At 41.6% G+C, this 17,784-nt stretch overlaps 1 protein-coding gene and 1 long non-coding RNA gene across 2 annotated transcripts; both read right to left on the bottom strand.

Moving 5' to 3' along the window:
- Positions 1 to 800: 800 nt before the first annotated feature.
- Positions 801 to 10,740, bottom strand: YWHAH (tyrosine 3-monooxygenase/tryptophan 5-monooxygenase activation protein eta). The gene is made up of 2 exons (XM_069795161.1): positions 10,300 to 10,740; positions 801 to 2,227 (listed from the first exon to the last, which is right to left on the bottom strand). The coding sequence occupies exons 1-2, from the start codon at positions 10,384 to 10,386 to the stop codon at positions 1,571 to 1,573; spliced, it is 744 nt and encodes a 247-aa protein (XP_069651262.1). The 5' UTR covers positions 10,387 to 10,740; the 3' UTR covers positions 801 to 1,570.
- On the bottom strand, positions 9,226 to 10,281 carry LOC138687489 (uncharacterized). Its single transcript, XR_011326677.1, has 2 exons — positions 9,478 to 10,281; positions 9,226 to 9,383 (listed from the first exon to the last, which is right to left on the bottom strand). It is a non-coding gene; the product is annotated as an uncharacterized lncRNA (long non-coding RNA).
- Positions 10,741 to 17,784: the final 7,044 nt, after the last annotated feature.

Below are 17,784 nucleotides of genomic sequence, written 5' to 3' on the forward strand. Positions count from 1 at the left end.
AAGTATGAGTAGTTGTTGTGGGTATTCAGACCAGTAATATTTATTGCATACATCAAAGAAAAATAGATTTAGATAAATGAGAACTTACATGACCTTTGAGCTAGCTCAGGTGCCAGTAGCAGTCTGGATACAGCAACACATAACAGCTAACTTTTCCTGCTTCTGTAATATACCATTACAGAAGTATGTATGGAACCAATAAGTATACATATACACTAACTGTTGGGAGAAAAAAAAACCAACACAAAACCAACATAAGCTTGGGGACTATACTTAAGTTAGCTAAAATAGAGAGGAATTCTTTAAGAACAAATACTGCTTCTGTTGCAGCAGGTAAATATGAAAGAGTTACTGGGATTTTCATGTGTAAAGGTGATTTGGTGGTCAGGACTTCAGAAAAACAAGTTTAGAAGTTACAGTGGACAGAAGCAAATACAAGGCCCTACATCGGTATGACAAGTAATGGTCTTTACAACTCTTCAGCTCCTGAGTAGAACTGCATGACAACTGCTCTACCAAGCAAATAACTAAATATACCACCTTTGGAAACTCCACTTTAATACAGGTGAGCAGTATCACATTCTAGATGGCTGTGGGTGGTTGTGGGTTTTGTTTTGGGTTTTTTTTTTCTTCAGGTTTTTTTTTTCCCCTTCTTTTCAGCATACTGGGGTTTTTGGTTTGTTGAGCATGTGATGCAACTTCTCATTAAACTTTTGATTAAATATGTTTTAACCCATCAGTGATATGTTAGGTAACTCAGTCTCTTCTCTGAACAAAAGACAGGACAGCTTATGTAGAGATAACATCCCCGAAGCAGCATTTTATTTTATTCATTTAATTCCAAAACATTTAATTTAGAAGTCTGGCATCTCAGTCATCCATCTTAACATGGGCTAATATTGACATAGTGTTGTCAGAATACACAGACAACTAAACAGCCAAAGAGTTTACAAAAAATAAATTCATGATTCTTCAAAACAACTGCAAAAGGTTACAAGTATCAAAACTCTTAGGTAGATGCACTGCATTAAAAGAAACTGTGCACATAAGTTAGAGGCAAAAAAAAAATTGCTACTGAAACTGCACATTTCAAACAGTTTATTGTAAACTGATGAACTGGGTTGTCATTTCACATCAGCTTAACTGTTCTCATTGAAAAAATTTGGGGTGGCTAATTTACTTTGCATGCACAAAATGTACCGCTTAACAGAACTGTCAGCTCATTTCAAATGGAAAAAAATTTAACTGGAATATAATTATCTTCAATCACTTTCCATTATTCTTTCCCATATTTTCCAATCAACAGGCAAACTAAAAATGCCTCCTTTACTATGCACCTTTCTGCACTGCTCAAGTGCAACTAAGATAAATAGGGCCAATAAACCAATCAATCCATCAATGCCCACGAAGACTCATCTGAAACTGCTTCTTGATAAAGTGGACAGCAGATCTGAACAGCTGTACAATACAGATATGCTTAGCACTAGATATTTAGTGTGACTGTGGCAAGGAAATATTGGTGATAATGGGGATGGTGAAGTGGATGAAAGAGGGATCGGAGGAAAGCTCTTTAATTATTGCCCTCTCCTGCTTCTTCGTCTTGCTGATCACTCGTCCACAGAGTGAGGTTGTCTCGAAGTAACTGCATGATGAGAGTGGAGTCCTTGTAGGAATCCTCATTTAGTGTGTCCAGCTCTGCTATGGCATCATCAAAGGCTTGTTTGGCTAAAAGGCAGGCCTGCTCAGGAGCATTCTGGATTTCATAGTAGAACACTGAGAAATTGAGTGCCAGCCCAAGCCTAATTGGGTGAGTGGGCTGCATGTGCTCTTTGCTGATTTCAAAAGCCTCTTTATAGGCAGCTTCTGAGGCTTCCACAACACTGTTCTTCTTCTCTCCAGCAGCAACTTCTGCCAAATAGCGGTAGTAATCCCCTTTCATTTTCAGATAAAACACCTTGCTCTCATACTGGAAGTCATTGCAGTTCTTGATCAAGTATTTATCTAGGAGAGCCAAAACATCATTGCAGACTGTCTCAAGCTCCTTTTCTATCTTCTCCCTATAGGCTTTAACCTTCTCCAGCTTCTTCTCATTCCCATCTGCCATAGTCTTCTGCTCTATGCTGCTGATGACACGCCAGGAAGATCGTCTAGCTCCAACTACATTCTTGTAGGCTACAGACAGCAGATTTCTATCCTCATTCGAGAGAGGCTCATTCAGCTCAGTTACCTGAAAATACAGACAAAGATCAAATTTAAAGGGTTTGTCTTAGAGAAGAGCAGGTATACTTCCTTCAATACTTCCACCATTAAGTGCAAGATTCAAAACTCCTTCTAGATCCCCAAATTCCTCCTAGACAGGAGTCACTTTGCAACGTTGAAAGTTTAAAACTGTTTCTGCAACCAAGACTTAAATGAGTAAAAACCCCACAGTTCTGTTGTAACAGAATGGGTATTTAGAAGCCATTGCAAAGCACATTCACTGAACAAAAGTGAGTCAGGCTTGTGTAATGGAGAAGCATTCACAGAAGGAAGGCTCAATTTTTTTAGGAAGTCTGCTGTAATTATGCCGACTAAACACTTAGTGATTAATTTAAATGTACCTAGAATACCAGTTTTATGAATCTGGAACACAGCACAAACACTGGAAACTGGTGCAGTTCTTGCCTTTCTTTCCCCTGCTGCTTCCTTTCATTCAACAGCAGAGATGGAAGTGCTGTAGTCGTTATGATTAAGCTCTGCATAGTACAAATGGAATTAGTGTTTCATAGTATCTTTCAGTCACTTAGTGAGCAATTATACAGTGTAATACATAAGTTATCCTGATTTCTGCTAACTGGTGGCTGCAGACAAATTTCAGGGATAGGACGTGAAAGCAACTGCAGAGAAATAGAACAGCAAATAGAGAAAAAAAGCCATGATAAACTCCAAATTCCTACTACAAAAAGCTGAGATAGAGCAAGGATAATACTTCTAATACTGTATTTAGGCCTATTTCACTTGCTGTGTTAATTTAAGGAATAAAACCTATCAGACTTCTAGTCACTTTAAGTTGTTCTACTTCTGCAAATTTACAAACATGAAATTAAACTCACAAGAATTAGGATGAAAAATGTAACTCCACCACTTTTAAGTGTACTGCTTTAAAAGAAGTCACTAGAATTCTAAGGATACATACTTTGGTGTGAAACTAAACTTGTCCTTGCTCAGACACTGCCAAAATCATTAACTATTTCTTTTTAAATGTGCATATTTACACTGCTTGACAGGCATCAGAAGGTTCACAACCAAATACTTACATACTACAAATAATCAAGTCACAAATATTTACACTATTCTGAGACTGCTGGTGCAGCCAGCGAACCATCCAATAAATGTGCATTGTTCCAAGTCTAAAAAAATAATTTCTATAAATTGTAACTGTTACATTAAGAGAGAGCTTACTTTCAAATTTAGGTTTTGCTCTTAAAATATTTGAAGTCAATTAGTTTTATCTCCAAAATGCCTTCTCCCCACAGCTCTGGAACCCGAACTCCCAAAAGACACTGCTCTGCCTGGCCTAATACAATTAGAGACAATCTACAGAGGGTGAAATGCACAGGAATCAACTCTAATGACATCTTCATAACCTTCTTCACAGCTTCCAATCATCCTCCCAACAATCCCTCCGTCAACAATCTCTACTATGACCCACCTCTATCGTCTTCTCTAGTACTAACTCCCTCAAGGTGTAAAGGCTAAGAGCTTTTTATTCCCTACAGTCTATTAGGACAGCACTTTCTTTTACAAAAATAAAGAAATCCACCAAAGAAGATTAATAATCACTTGGTCATTCCTGCACTCCTGGAGGACTCCGCTTGAAAGTTCACTGCAAGTTCTCAAAGACAGTGGTTGATCTAAAGGAGTCAGTAATGTTTTGCTAAAACTTAAACTTATCATTTAACCACACAAATAAATCAATTTTTCCCCCACCTGCCTTCATTATCTTTACAGTATTATAAAAAAAGAAAAAAAAATTGTGATCTGTTAATATACTACTGAGCTATATTACCTACAAAAATAACAACTGAGTATGGAAAAGCACACAAGACACAAAAATAACTGATGATGAGACTTAGTGGGACAGGACAATGGTAACAGAAATACCATCTCTTGGCTTTGCAGTCCAGACTCCATACAAAAGAAATTAAAGCTACAATAAGACTGCAACCACAGTTATCCTAATTCTTCACCTCATACATCATCACCTCCATTTTTCACCTCATCTTCCACTTACCACCTCTGTTCTTTACCCTCAGCTAACTGCTACCTTCATGTTCATCCCTTTCCCTCTGCTTCAAACTAAATATCCTGCTGTATGCTGGTATTTAAGTATTCAATAACTGAAAAAAAGATATGCCATCATCCTAAAGCTTGTTATAATTATTTCTTCTACCTCCTTATGACTAATATAAACTTTTAGAGACAGGTGTCTTCTGTGTATTCAACACACCAAAATGGCCTTTTACAGTACATAACAAAAGTCCTGGGAACCACCAAAAATTTTTTGAGTACTAAACCTGAATTTTTCACTATGCTATATAGCTGGTGTATGTAAGGGGAGATAAATAAATCAGTTTTCAAATTTCATCCAGTTTGTCACAAGAGACAAAATACAGGAATACCACTAGCCTTGAAAGAATATTCCAGGTTTTTTTCTGGTCTATTGTCTCTCTTCTGGTGTTATTCATTTTTAGCTGCAAAAAATGCATCACAACACCCACCCTGAAAAAGATTTATAGAGTCCACTTGCACAGGAGCCATTGCAATTGCAGATAACCTACATCTGAAAAGCCCTCCCACCTTCCCTAATCACAACCAAAATTCAATGCAAGTGTTGATAAACAGCATATTTGCAGAAATTTCTGAAGTTCACATTAATAGAGGGAGGATCTTGTAAAGTCTAGCATGAACTCTGGTAATCTTGGCTAGTTTTTACTCAACATTCAGTATTAAAAGTAGGTCTACAGTACAATCTAAAATGCAGTGTAACCTTTGGAAGCATCTTCATACTATATTTAGACCAGCAAGTTAAGGTTTAGCTGTTGCATCAGCTTGGGCTTTTGCTAAAACTCTCAATAAGCACCAGACTAACCGAATGTATCCTAACACAGCAAGACTGAGAAATAGCAGGGAATACTCAAGATACATTCACGTAAAGCACAACAAAAAAAGCCCAGGAAAAAAGCCATCTCTCAGGACTAACTGCAGAACAGTTGTTAGGACGTGGAAAAAGAATGTTAACCTCTTAATCAAAACACAAAAGTATCTAAGAGATAAGATTAAAGAACTTAATTAAGAGACTATTCCAGATCATCACTGGACTGCTGTATAATTTAATTCCCCTGACTGACTTAAACTCACCTTGAAACCATTCCTTAAAGTAAAAAGGAAAAATTAACAGAGAAGCTAATTCAACATGTTTAGGAGACGTTTACTAGCTTTAAGTTGTATCAGAAGTTACTGAAGTATCTTGGAGAATCAGCAACTACCATCGGCTCAAGTCCATGGCAAATTATTCCCCATCCTAGATAAAAAATGCTGATACTCTGTGTAGATGTATCTAAAAATCACATCTACCTCCCTGGTGTAACAGCTATATTACAAGAAACTAGACTCAAAGGAAAGCATGTGACTTTTATGGAGCTATCTACTCTTTTATCTATTTCCGATACATTAGCAAAGTAGATAAAAACAGACATGTTTCTCTTCACGTGTGGGGACAATGTAGAGAAAAAGAAAATTTGAAATGCTGAAGGAAATGTATTCTTCCTATCTTCCATTCTACCTATAGCCTTTCCTTAACAGAAAAGATCTTGGACTGCAATAATTTACTTTCACATTTTAGACGTAGACATACTTTCTTATAATAGCTGTTAGGAAAAACAGAAGCACTTAAAAGATGAAAATCCATTTGTAGTATGACTTCAATGCAGCATTTACTTACTCAGATGTTAATCTATACTTTCCTTACATTAACACCCCCCTCTCTCTCTCACATAAGTTTGGAGTTATTTTCAGTCCTGAGCCAGATGATGCAGTTGAACACACAGGCTATGATCTGCTAGCAGTTTTCATTCAGACTGACAGTCTGCTTTTTGTACCAAGAATACAAGATATAAGAGACAATACTGTATCAGCTCATAGCCCACACCAAGCTGAGTTACTTTCACATGGAAAACACACCAAAGTGAAGATTCTACAACTGATAGCAGATCTATGATGCACTGTCAGATTACCTAGTAGAATTTGACCCAGGTCAATTGAATGTGTGTGATTATACTTCTGTTTTGTTAGCCAGAGCATGTAAGTCACAGCTAGAGCCAGTTCTTAGCGAGCTGCTGCAAAAATGACTGTACCCGAGCCAGTATAAAGTCAGGTTTAATTATTAAAACTCTCCTGATACAAAGTTATACAGTTCATAATTTTTGAACAAATAGAAACCAGACTAATGAATTTAAACCAGATCAGTTTCTTGCATCATGTGGCTTCAGTGTTTTATATCAAGCATTGGAAGTTCTAGAGCTAGATTTACTGTATAAAACCACAGTAAGGAAGTAATCTCACAGCAGTGGAGGATATTGTTTACATTAAAGGCATCTCATTCCCCCTCCTACACACACATACTTCATTAACCCAAAACCAGACACTGATGTGAATAACTTGGTGATACAATACTAAAAATATGGAACATCCCAAATTTTTGAGTCCATTTATGTACACAGATAAAGCCTACAAATTAAACTAGAACCTCAAGCTATTTTGCTTAAAAAACTTTAGAGCATTCCAAGACTTAAATTTATTTCATGCTGAGTAGTATTTCACACACAACTAATTTTAAAATTAAACATCTCACATAACTCAGATTCATCTCAAGAATTTTAAAGTATAAATTACTCTCTACCCATTAGGTAGCTATACTAGAAAAGCAACATAAATTAAGAGGTCCTAAGCACTACATATTAGGATTAATACTGTCTGAAATACTACAGTTTTATACAGCTAAAACATTTAACCTATTTCTGGAATGATCTAAAACCAAAGGTACCCAATGCTGTATTCTCAAGATGCTAGAGTGTGCGTTCCATCAAGCGAGAACCTTTAACACTTACACTAAAAGCATATCTTTCCCCAGTGTGTTGAGAAGTCATTTATTACCTACCATGTAGGCTTATTTCAAATAGTTGGAATCTTGGAGCAGCATTTAATGCAATGAGAATGCCACACCCCTTAGAAGAATGCCATTTAGTAAAGGCACATTTACATATGATTGCATTTTCTATTAAAATAATTTTGGCTAGAAAAAAGTAAACTAAACTCATTAATTTATAAAAGCAAACTAAGTGAAAGTTTCATTTTCCTCTCCTGTCTACACATTAAGCGCCAAAATACTAGAATTCTTCCAAGAAAAATTTTAACAGCAACAAAAAACCCAAACATATTGTTGAGCAGTAGTTTCCTTATTTAAGCTACAACTGCTACTTCCATCTGGCTTTTCTTTAAAAGGAGGAGCTGATAGGACTGAAAAATTTGTCTTTCTCCAGCTTTACACTGACAGCTGAAATGGCAGTTTTGTCATACTTTTTCTTCCTTCAGTGTCAGTCTCAAAAATCATGCTTTGGCTAAAGTCATCTTTGTTACTTTATGTTTTAGGAGTAACTTTCAGGCTGTTGGCTATATTGTGTATTGTAAAAGTTTGGTGATAAATACCTAGAACGGAAATTAATCATCCAGATTTCTATTTACACTGGAAGCACACTAGTTTCCTATAGCATCTTTGAAAACCATCAGATATGTTATATTCAGAGATTTTTTTTTTTTTAAATTTAAAAGAAACTTTTCAAGTCAAGATATCCTGCTATGAGAATAGATACCCGAGTTAGAACACTGATTTCCTGTTGAAGGAAGTCTAACATCTCTGAGTGCGAGAAGATTATTTAAATATTATTCTATATGGATAAAAAGTTCTCTTAATAGCTGTTACGTACAATCACTGAAATAGAAGGAAATATTAGCTGTGTCAGAACAGACAGCCCACATAACAACGTTTCATAGGAGCTTATGCTCAGACCTACAAAATCAACTTCTAACACTAAAGAGCATTCTGGAAACTACCATGTTAGAGTGAACACCTGTGAAAGCCAAGTAACGAAGAGATGCTACATTATAGGCATGCAACAGTGTATGAACAGCTTAAAATAAGGAAACTGTTGCCTTTAAAATTCGGCTTTACTTTTTGTATTTTTAAAAGTATCTATAATGTAACATTTCATAAATGCCCAATACTCTGCTTCCTCACAAGGTGTTCTCAAGCTCTCAATTAAAGCAGCTCATCACTACACAACTTATTTGAGAGCAAAAGTAGCATTACAGATGAGAAAACTGTGACTCTAAGATGAATGAAAATTGCATAGTAATTAGGACAGTTTAAAGAGACAACTGGACATACACGCTAGTTATATATACTTTATTTACATATTTCCTGAAGTATAGCAACTGTGTTCTGTTTGTTTCACATATGTTCAGGGAGCCATACATACACTATAGTTCAGCAATATTTGGAAAAATAAAAAGCTATCTAGAAACTACAGCTAGAAATACAGCCTTCTAGAGCAGCAGTGGATTTCAGTGGTTTCTCAGTTTCATCTTTTAGAATTAGCAATTGAAAGATTTGAAACAGAGCTGTTACTGCAACATTATATGCATCGAGAATTCTAGCAATATCATTAAAATACAGCTTATTTTAATGTCTAATGCCTCTGATATTGAGATACTCATAAGTACTGCCACTTTAGAACTTGATTGGTTGTAGTATTTATTATGACACAAAAGCAAAAGTGAACAAGAGCAGCAAAATTTAAGTGTCTTTTTACTGCCCTCATTTAAGGGATGTGACATACATCACAGCCCCTGAACACGACTAAATGGACTGACTCTTACAACAAAAACGTGAACTCCATTTGAAGCTGCTCTTTCAAACTAAAATAATCTTGTGTCTTTAAACAGCAGTACGCTCAAGGGAAACTTGATTCCTCTTGGGGCCTTTGGTGTTTACAAAGGACAGATCGGCAAGAACAATTGTAATCAGATACAGCAAAGACACTGCTAAGCATTTACTGGCATTAACATTACCCTTAAAATTCAGATTATACGAATACTGGTTTTAAAAAAGGGACTAGACATAGTAAGTTTGATCATTCTGCAATTTTATTATGTATCAGTACAGACAGGTCAGTACAAGTAATTTTCATTGCTTGGTTCTGAAAGGAGCCGAGCTGCAACTGTAACATTGTTTAAACACATGTCAGTATTCAACTGGATAAGGAACACACTGAGAATTTGTTGCCCTACAAAGAAAAGGCAAAAAGGCAACGTTAAAGCTTGGGAAAAGCTCTCTGTGCACTGGGTAGCTGTTATACCCGGATGCAACTACCACACCACCTTTGAGTCAGAGCGCTGATGTCTGTGGGTGAGGCCTCTATTCGTGCCTTTTACCGCGAGGCAAAAGAAACGTCTAGAAAAGGAAGGGGCTCCTCTTGCCGTGTGCCGTTTCCCCAGACACCCCCCGCCCCCCCCCCTCGACCAGCACCCCCAACCGCTTGCATGTCCCAGACTCCCCTAGAAGGGGAGACGCACCCCAAGGTCAAACCCGTCATCCCCACCGCTGGCCCCCAAGAAGCCGGGGGGGGGTCGTCCGGTGCGCGAGGACGGACCCCATCTCGAGCAGTGGCCAGAGAAAGAATCCACTGCGTTCCCGCCGCGACGAGGAGAGAGGCGGGCAGTATTCAAACTGCTGCACTGCGCGCCGGATTGGCGGGGGTGGGGGAGAGAGGCGAGAGGAGGGCATGGGGACAGCCACACCTCCAGGGCAGGGACAGCCAAGGGAGCGGGAGGGCTGCAAGGGAGTCGTTATACGAGAGAAAGAAGGAAAACGAGGGAGGAAGAAAATAAATTTGAAAAGAAAAGGGGGATCGAGGTCCGGTTGGGACCGGCTACTGGCCGTCCCGTCTCTCCCCGAGGCAGGTAGTAACGGGCACCGCCCCGCACGGCGGCGAGGTGGTCCTGGCGGGATGGTCTGGCTCTTGCTCCCGCCCTCCTTTCTTCACCGCGACGGGTGGGACCTGGTGGCTCGCATCCTCCCCGGGACCCAACTCCGCCTCGGACCAGCCCGGACTTCCTTTCCCTCCCTCCCCCGCCACCACCCAACCTACACACTCCTCCCCGGGTACGACCCACGGCCGCCACGCTACCAGCCCCACTCACCGACTTCATGGCCGAGGCCATGTCGTCGTATCTCTCCGCCTGCTCGGCCAGGCGGGCTCGCTGCAGCAGCTGCTCTCGGTCCCCCATAGCCGCTTCCGTGGTGGCTGCTGGGCTGGGCACTCTGCGCCCCTCGGAGAGAGAGGAAGGGGGGGCGGGGATCTGCGCCTCGAAACGCGAGTAGGGAACCTGAACGGAGCCGCCACCTCACGCTCGCCCCGCTCGCTCGCTCGCTCCCTCGGCGACCGTTGGGCTCGCCTCAGCCGCCGCTCGCCCGCCGGCCGCGCGTGCCAGGCGACGGTCGGCGCCTCGCGCTCACGGACCGCAGCAGGGCGGGCAACCGCGCGCTCGCTGCGTCCCCTCCGCGGCGTGTGCAGCTCGCGCCTCTCCTCTCCAGCCCGGCTCGGAGCCTCGCGCTGCTGCCGCCGCCTGCGCCTGCGCGCTAGGAAGGCAACGAGGGGGCGGAGTTGAGGGGACTGCAGGGGAGGGGAGGGGGCGCTGCTCCCCCGCGTTCTATTTCTAGGTGACGTCACTTGCTATAAATAGCTATCCCGGGGCGCCGGCTGGGGGGAGGCGCATGCGCGCTGCGAGTGCTGCATTTTACTGCTGCAAAGGTGGAGGTGGGCGGTGGGCGCGGGCATTGCGGAGCCCGGCCGGGCCGGGCCGGGCCGGGGCTGCTCCCCCACGCCCCGCCGGCCGTGGAAATGCCTCAGGACGGGCTCCGCCACCGTCCGCCGCCGCGCCTCCCCCGCCCGCGTCCGGTGACACGGCGCGGAGCCGCCGGCACCGACGCCCGAGGAACCCGGCGGACCCCGCCTGCCGCGCGGGTTGCGCTCGGTGTGGAACGACGCACCGCCTTCACGTGTCCGACCCTGCTCTGCGCCATTACGGCTTTGTGCTACCACGGCCTTCCAGCGCCAGCTTTGTCCTGCAGTGTTGACACAGTTGTGTCTCCTTCCAGCGAAATAAACGTATCTCCTATCCCAGCTGCTCCGAAACGTTCCTACCGGTGGCAGGCACAGACCAGTTCGGCTACCTCGCCTAAGAGATGTACCTACGTTCAATTTTACTACCTATTTTAATTTGTAACAGTCGAGCTCCTCTTTCATAAATCGACAGGGCACCAGCCTTGCCTAAAAATCATCTCAAAGGAAAACCATTGCACAAATGACACCGCTGCTGCCGGTGGCTGCATCCACGTTACTCCTCTTTTAAGATAAATCAGAGATTAACTTTTTCTGTTCAACCCACGGCCAGCGTTCAAGCACCTCTGGACGTACAGGGAGCTGCTGTACATCTGAGCGAAAGACTTGCTCACCGTCAGACGGTTCAGCGTCAGCACCGCTGACCACAGCACGTGTATCAATTTAAGCTCACATCTGCTCTCACCCCTGAAGAGGAGGAAAGCAAGCACCTTAGCACACACCGGAGGCCGGGCCGAGGCCCGTGCCACTCATGACACACACTGTTCTCCCACTACCCTCAGCGCTCCTGCACTGCTGCCATCCAGTAAATCCAGTCCATTGTGTCAGCCAAAAGATTTCAGCCTTAACTCTGACGTTGCTGGCTTTTGTGCATTAAGCCCTAACATCATTTAAAATGAACACTGCATTTAGCTTTAAAAGGGAATAGATGAATATTGCTAAATTTTTTGAAGGACATAAATAAATATTATGACAAGAATAAATGGTAATTATCCATAATAAAGCATGAAAGATAAAAATTACATGTAGCAACTTACAAACCGATTGCCAGAACATTCAGGAAACAGCTCTTTGCAGTCCTGTGAAGCACACAGTTGTACGTACACACCAGCAAGCTGAACCGTGCCTCCTTCCTAATGGGATTTTATTTTCATTGTTTCTGAGAGAAGTCAGTGACATATAAAATCTTAACAGAATGGATCCCAAGTATCAGTCTAATTCATTATCATCATTAATGCAAAACTCATACTGATTTTACCTAGGATAAAGTTTTATCTACAGACAGCAGGAACATGTTCTTGAAAAGGTACGACTCAATGTAAAAATACAGATTTTAATGTATCTAGCACTTATGCAAGACTAGTGAGAGACAGGCTGACCCAAAATGCCCAATGCACTTCTCCAGTTTGGAAACTGCAGCTGTAGTAACTGCTTAGTAGGAATTAGTCAGTCTGCAAAGTGTTCCAATGGTTCTGAAAATTTTTAGGGTGTACTAAAAGCTTTCTAGTCTCGTACAGCAGTTCTCCCAAGGGAAACAGATTACAAAGTATTTTTAAAACCAGTTATTCACCCACTGAACCAGACAATCTGCATTAATTAATCTGCCAAATATATGTGGATATATTTACACACGCACAAAAAAATTCTTATTAAATGCTTTTGTTTTTTTTAATTGAAGCTTCTGTAAAATGGCTATTTCTCAGCCTAAATCATCTCAAAAATTCTTAACCTTGAATCTGCAAGGTGATATGTACCCTCATTGCTCTAAAATCAGATACCTGTCTAAATCCAACAGTTGCAAGGAAAAGTGCTAAAATAAGTCAACCTTGTATGCAGCATTTCTACAGTCCAACTGCAACCTAAAGAAAGTGAAGACATTGCATTTCACACATATAAGGTCTGTGGGAGAGTACCTATATTCTCCTGTGCGTACAGTGCCTAGTGCTCTCGATCTTCAGCCATAACAGTGGCTCCACGGATCTACAGAGGTACAAATAAAATGAAATTAGAGCTCAAACAATGAGTTTTAATCTGCTACAATATTTATAAGCCAAGTTACAATGTCTTAAAAATAAAAATGGAAAGGAAATGGAAATTTCAGCAGACCTTTTACTAGAGTGCTGAATGGGGTGCAAAACACTGCCTAACTGTGGTTCCCCTGCCGAGCTCAGATGCCAGGCATCACGCATGACATTACCAGAGCTCTGCGATTCCCAGCAAAGCTCAGGCAGGAGCTCAGAAATGCTGCTCTCATGAGGCAGGACTGAGAGTTGTTGGCAAAGTGACCACACCCAGCAAGAATTTGTAGATGGAGAAACTTATGGTACTGAAAATTGCACTATGACCTAAGGCAGTGGCTCTGCTCCGCAGGCATATCTGGTTATTGGACAGCACCGATGTTCCACAAATAGCTCCCTGCTGAAATGCCATTCTAGTTCACTGTTTGGCTCCACACAGGGGCACTGGGGACACCAAAGTGGTCTCAGAGGGCGTCTCCACAGTGCTGACGTTTAGCTGAGGGGACGGAGCCAGAAGGTACACTGGCGAAGAGGAAATACCACAAGGAAACTACCCCATGCCATTCCCAGCCTTTCCCCATGGTGGAAAGCCTCCCCCTTTAGTTGTCCTGGTAGCAGTGAGGGATCACGCACCTTTTGCAGCACTCTTCCTGAGACTTAAGGAACTAAAGCAGTGGCACTACAAAGTCCCTGCCACTAACATCCTCCTCATCCATGGAGCAAACGATCTTCCCTCCCTTTTCTGCAGCAAGGAAATGTTTTATTTAGGGAGCTGCTAAATGATAGAAGTCTTGGGGACAAGACACTGAAAAAGAGAGAGAGAACAGAAGCAACTACCAATCGATGGGGGAGGTTAAGCAGCTTCCACATCACAGCAAAAGAAGTAGAGATGAGTATGCTAGAGAAAGAGAGATGGAGAGTCTGTGGGCATCTGATCTTGGAAATACTGTGACTGGCACTTACATGGGGCATGATGCTCAGATAGTGCTGTAAGGACAGGTTCTTTTGCAAGCTTAGGACTATCCATAATTTTTGTTGTTAGAATCCTGGCAGCACATCCCCCCAGTAAAGTGAGATAAAATGCATATCAGGGAGGAAAGGTGGTGTAACCAATGACATGATCAGAGCACGAGATAGGAGTGGGTGTAGCTGAAGTGTGATGATTCTTTCCCAAACCACGAGGGACTATAATTTCAATGATATATTTCTAGCCAAACCATACACCACAGTTTAACAAGCAACAGAACCCTCTAGGCTGTCACAGTGTGTGTGAAAATATTCTACTCTTTGTCATATTTCAATTTCATATTAATCTTGAATCATTCTTACAGAACCTCCCTCATAACTCAAAGGTAAAACCTAGAATGAAGGGAGTAAGATTGTACTGCCTGAGTGCTGCTCAGAAGCAGTAGGGTTCATGCTGTGAATTGTGGTAAAGTACATTGTATATCTATCTATTCACCAACATGGGAATATCTTCAAAACAAAAGGGCAGTCATTTGTACAAAACTTATGAAGCTCTTGCTCCCTCATGAGAAAGGTTAGGTCCATATACTGAAACCTATTTGGGATCACTGCAGTATATTTAATACCACTCAGCATCCACACACAGCAGCCTTTTGCATGTTCAAAATCCTGTGCAGACATGAGTTGATAAATCCCCAGAACTCTCTGGCAAAATGTGCTATTTTCAAGCACTTGCTCATTTCAGAGTCCAGTGAAGAATAAGTACTATGTCTGAATAAAAGATTATGGCAGTATTTTTACTTGCCAGAATGATTCAGGGATATGCACAGGAGGTTGTGAAGCATGCTCAGTTGTGGGGTTTTCTTTAAGTGGCAAGAACACAGTAGCTAATTGAAAGCAGCTTTAACTCTTCAAGAGCTGCTTCAGACCACAGTGTTTGCTAGTCCTGCCCAGATATAAGAATGTGGTTTTATTCTGTATGCAATCAAAGGAAAGTAACCAGAATTCTCAAGCATAAACAGGAAAACATGAAAAAGCCTGCTTATCAATAGAAGCTGTCACCAGAGCACCATATTGAAAAAAGAGTCTATGTGTAAGAGGAAAAAAAACCCCAACTTATGCTAATACTGAAAGTAAAAAAAAAAAAAAAAATTAAAAAAAAGAACAACAAAAAAATCAATCCTACTAAACTCCAGGGTTTTTCAGAGGTGCTGAGCATTTGCAGTCTACAGATAAGATCAGAATTTACATGTCCAGCATTTCTGGAACCAGCCCTAAGACACCTCATGCTAGGTGTACACAATTAAGGACTCAGCATCAGCAGACACAGTTAAAAAACAAGCCCAGATCTGTCTTAACAAATGAATTTTTACTGCTCTTCAAACTTTACCAAAATGGATTAGTTTGACTTAGAACTGGATTAAATCCCACTGAAAATGACTGATCTGGAACAATGACCTTTCACTGTAGAACATAACATGAAAGACTTTGGGATAAGACTAATGAAGTGCAGAGATAAAACAAAATGCCTTTGCCAACATTTTCAAAAGCAGCCTCTTATTCTGGGTGCCCTACTTGAGTTGCTGCATAAGTGCTCATTTCCTCTGAAAATGAGGCCCTGAGCAAGTTGGGCCAGGCATCCAGAACAAGAGACTGCCTGAAAATACTGGCCTTGAAGTTGTACCTCCTAATGTTTGTCCCAAGTGGGCCTCTGATGTGCCTGTTCAGTAACTGTGATAGCTAGGGGAACTGCCAATGGGACTGACTGAAAGCAGGGAAAGCTGCTTCTTATGTCATTAATCCTATCTAGCACTGTAGTGGATTAGTTCAGAGAAGTTTTTCCACTGGTAGCTGCCATGCAGGTCCTCCATACGGCCATTTTTGTACCACACTTCTAACTTAGAACTACCGATTCTGAGCAACAGCTCAGTCTCTGACCTTGTCAGTCTTAGGCCTGTCTGTCGAACTGCCAAGAGGAAAGCTGCCTCTAGCAGCACTGCTGGGAAATACAGCTGCCTGCCTATTGGGAGAACGTCCCTCTCAGCTCGGACAGCTAAGTAACAGAACTTCTGAAAGTGCTTCTAAATTTCCATCCCCTCTCTGTGATCAATTATTCTTTGGGCCCTTATCTGCATTTTGAGATAAAAATGGCTTCCTTTTTTCTATCTAGGGCAAGCTCCTTCCTTTGATAGGCCATGCCATGTTGAGGAGGAGGAATGACAACAGCAGGTACAGCACATTCAGCTCAGGGCAGGTCACCCACATGCTCAGAGTGCTTCTAATTACAGCTCCAAGGAAGAACAACATAAACACATCCAGAGCTTGCTACATATGGTAGGGTAGGGAAACCAGAACATGACTGGATGCAAATCACACCTAGGAAATGAGAACAAGCTAGGACACAAACTGAACAATTCAAATGTTAGACCAATGTGAATACAGTATGAAGAACACCATTACGCTGTCCTTCGATGACTAATTCCACCTAGCAGCACAGGTGGAGAAGGCCAAATGCTAAGTAAACATCACTGGCATTCAGCAGAGATTCACTTGATCTCTTCCTCTACTGCACAGCTATGCATCCCATCTGTTCTAGCTCATGGATGGGGAAGCAGCAGCCTACCTCTGAACCCTGCTCAGCCACCTGTGACTCAGCATTGTCAAGTCCTGTGAGATCATCCATAGGCACAGCTTGCAAATTCTTGTCCAAATGCAATTACCTCCTCAAAAGCGTTTTGTGCAGATTCAATACCCAGGTGGCACAGGGTAAAGATGCTAGTGGTCCAGAATATACTGTACTTCAACCACTTGACTTTACATCTCTTAAAGAGAAATACTTTTTAATTTGCTGGATTTCACATATCAAGCTTTGAATTATCTAATGTAAGTTTCCAGAAAAGTAATAAGTTATTTCATCTGGGAAATGACCTAGAAAATTCAATTGTCCTCCAGAGAACAACTGTGCCAAATTTGGAAATGAAATTCATCAAGTGAAGTGCAACAGAAAAAGCTTTAATTCTGCTTTAGCTGCAAAGCCTTTTTCAGATTTAAGTTCAGTAAAGACACTTGTCATTCTAGCACTCCTTAGGAATTCTGATGAATTGATCCTTTTCTTTTTAATTAAAAAGTCAAAACAACTGTGTTATTGAACTATTAAAAAGCTTACAAGGCCTTAGGACACTGATATTGTTAAGATGGTAGAACAAAGGTCAGTTATTTCCAAAACCTAAATACTTGCACTCCCTAGCATGGGTTGTTTTCTTAGAAAATAATCTACTTAATTTTGAATGACAGGTACCTAAAATTTCTATACAGGTGGAGTAGTGTTAATCTAATCTTTATCATCTTCCCTGGCAGGGAACAGCACTAAATATTTGAGAGGAGGTGAAATATGTCTCATTGTGAGAGGCATCATTCCTCTTTACTCCAATACATCAATCTTCAACAGCAGGGAAATGGAACCACCCTGGCTTTCATCCACATGTATCACATACCATTGACTAGCTAAATCATAGTAATCGCAGTGACATGACATATCATTAGGGGTGAGAATTAAAGTACCTTATTTGGGATCTCATACAAAAATCGATCAAGACCCAGTGTAAATTTTGCTATCGGGCTGCTGCTTCTGCATGAAAGCCGTTTCGCTGTTTGGCACACGGCAGCGCCTTGTTTTCTTTCCACCACAGGCCGCAGAGAAGACGCAGCTCTTCACCACCACAGCTCAAACGCCTAGAAAACGGATTTTACGCAGCGTGGCTGGGATCGCGGTACCTTTCGCCTACCAGCAGCAGCAGCAC

Source organism: Haliaeetus albicilla, chromosome 10 (genome assembly GCF_947461875.1).
Source record: "Haliaeetus albicilla chromosome 10, bHalAlb1.1, whole genome shotgun sequence".
In the NCBI taxonomy this organism is placed as follows: domain Eukaryota; kingdom Metazoa; phylum Chordata; class Aves; order Accipitriformes; family Accipitridae; genus Haliaeetus; species Haliaeetus albicilla.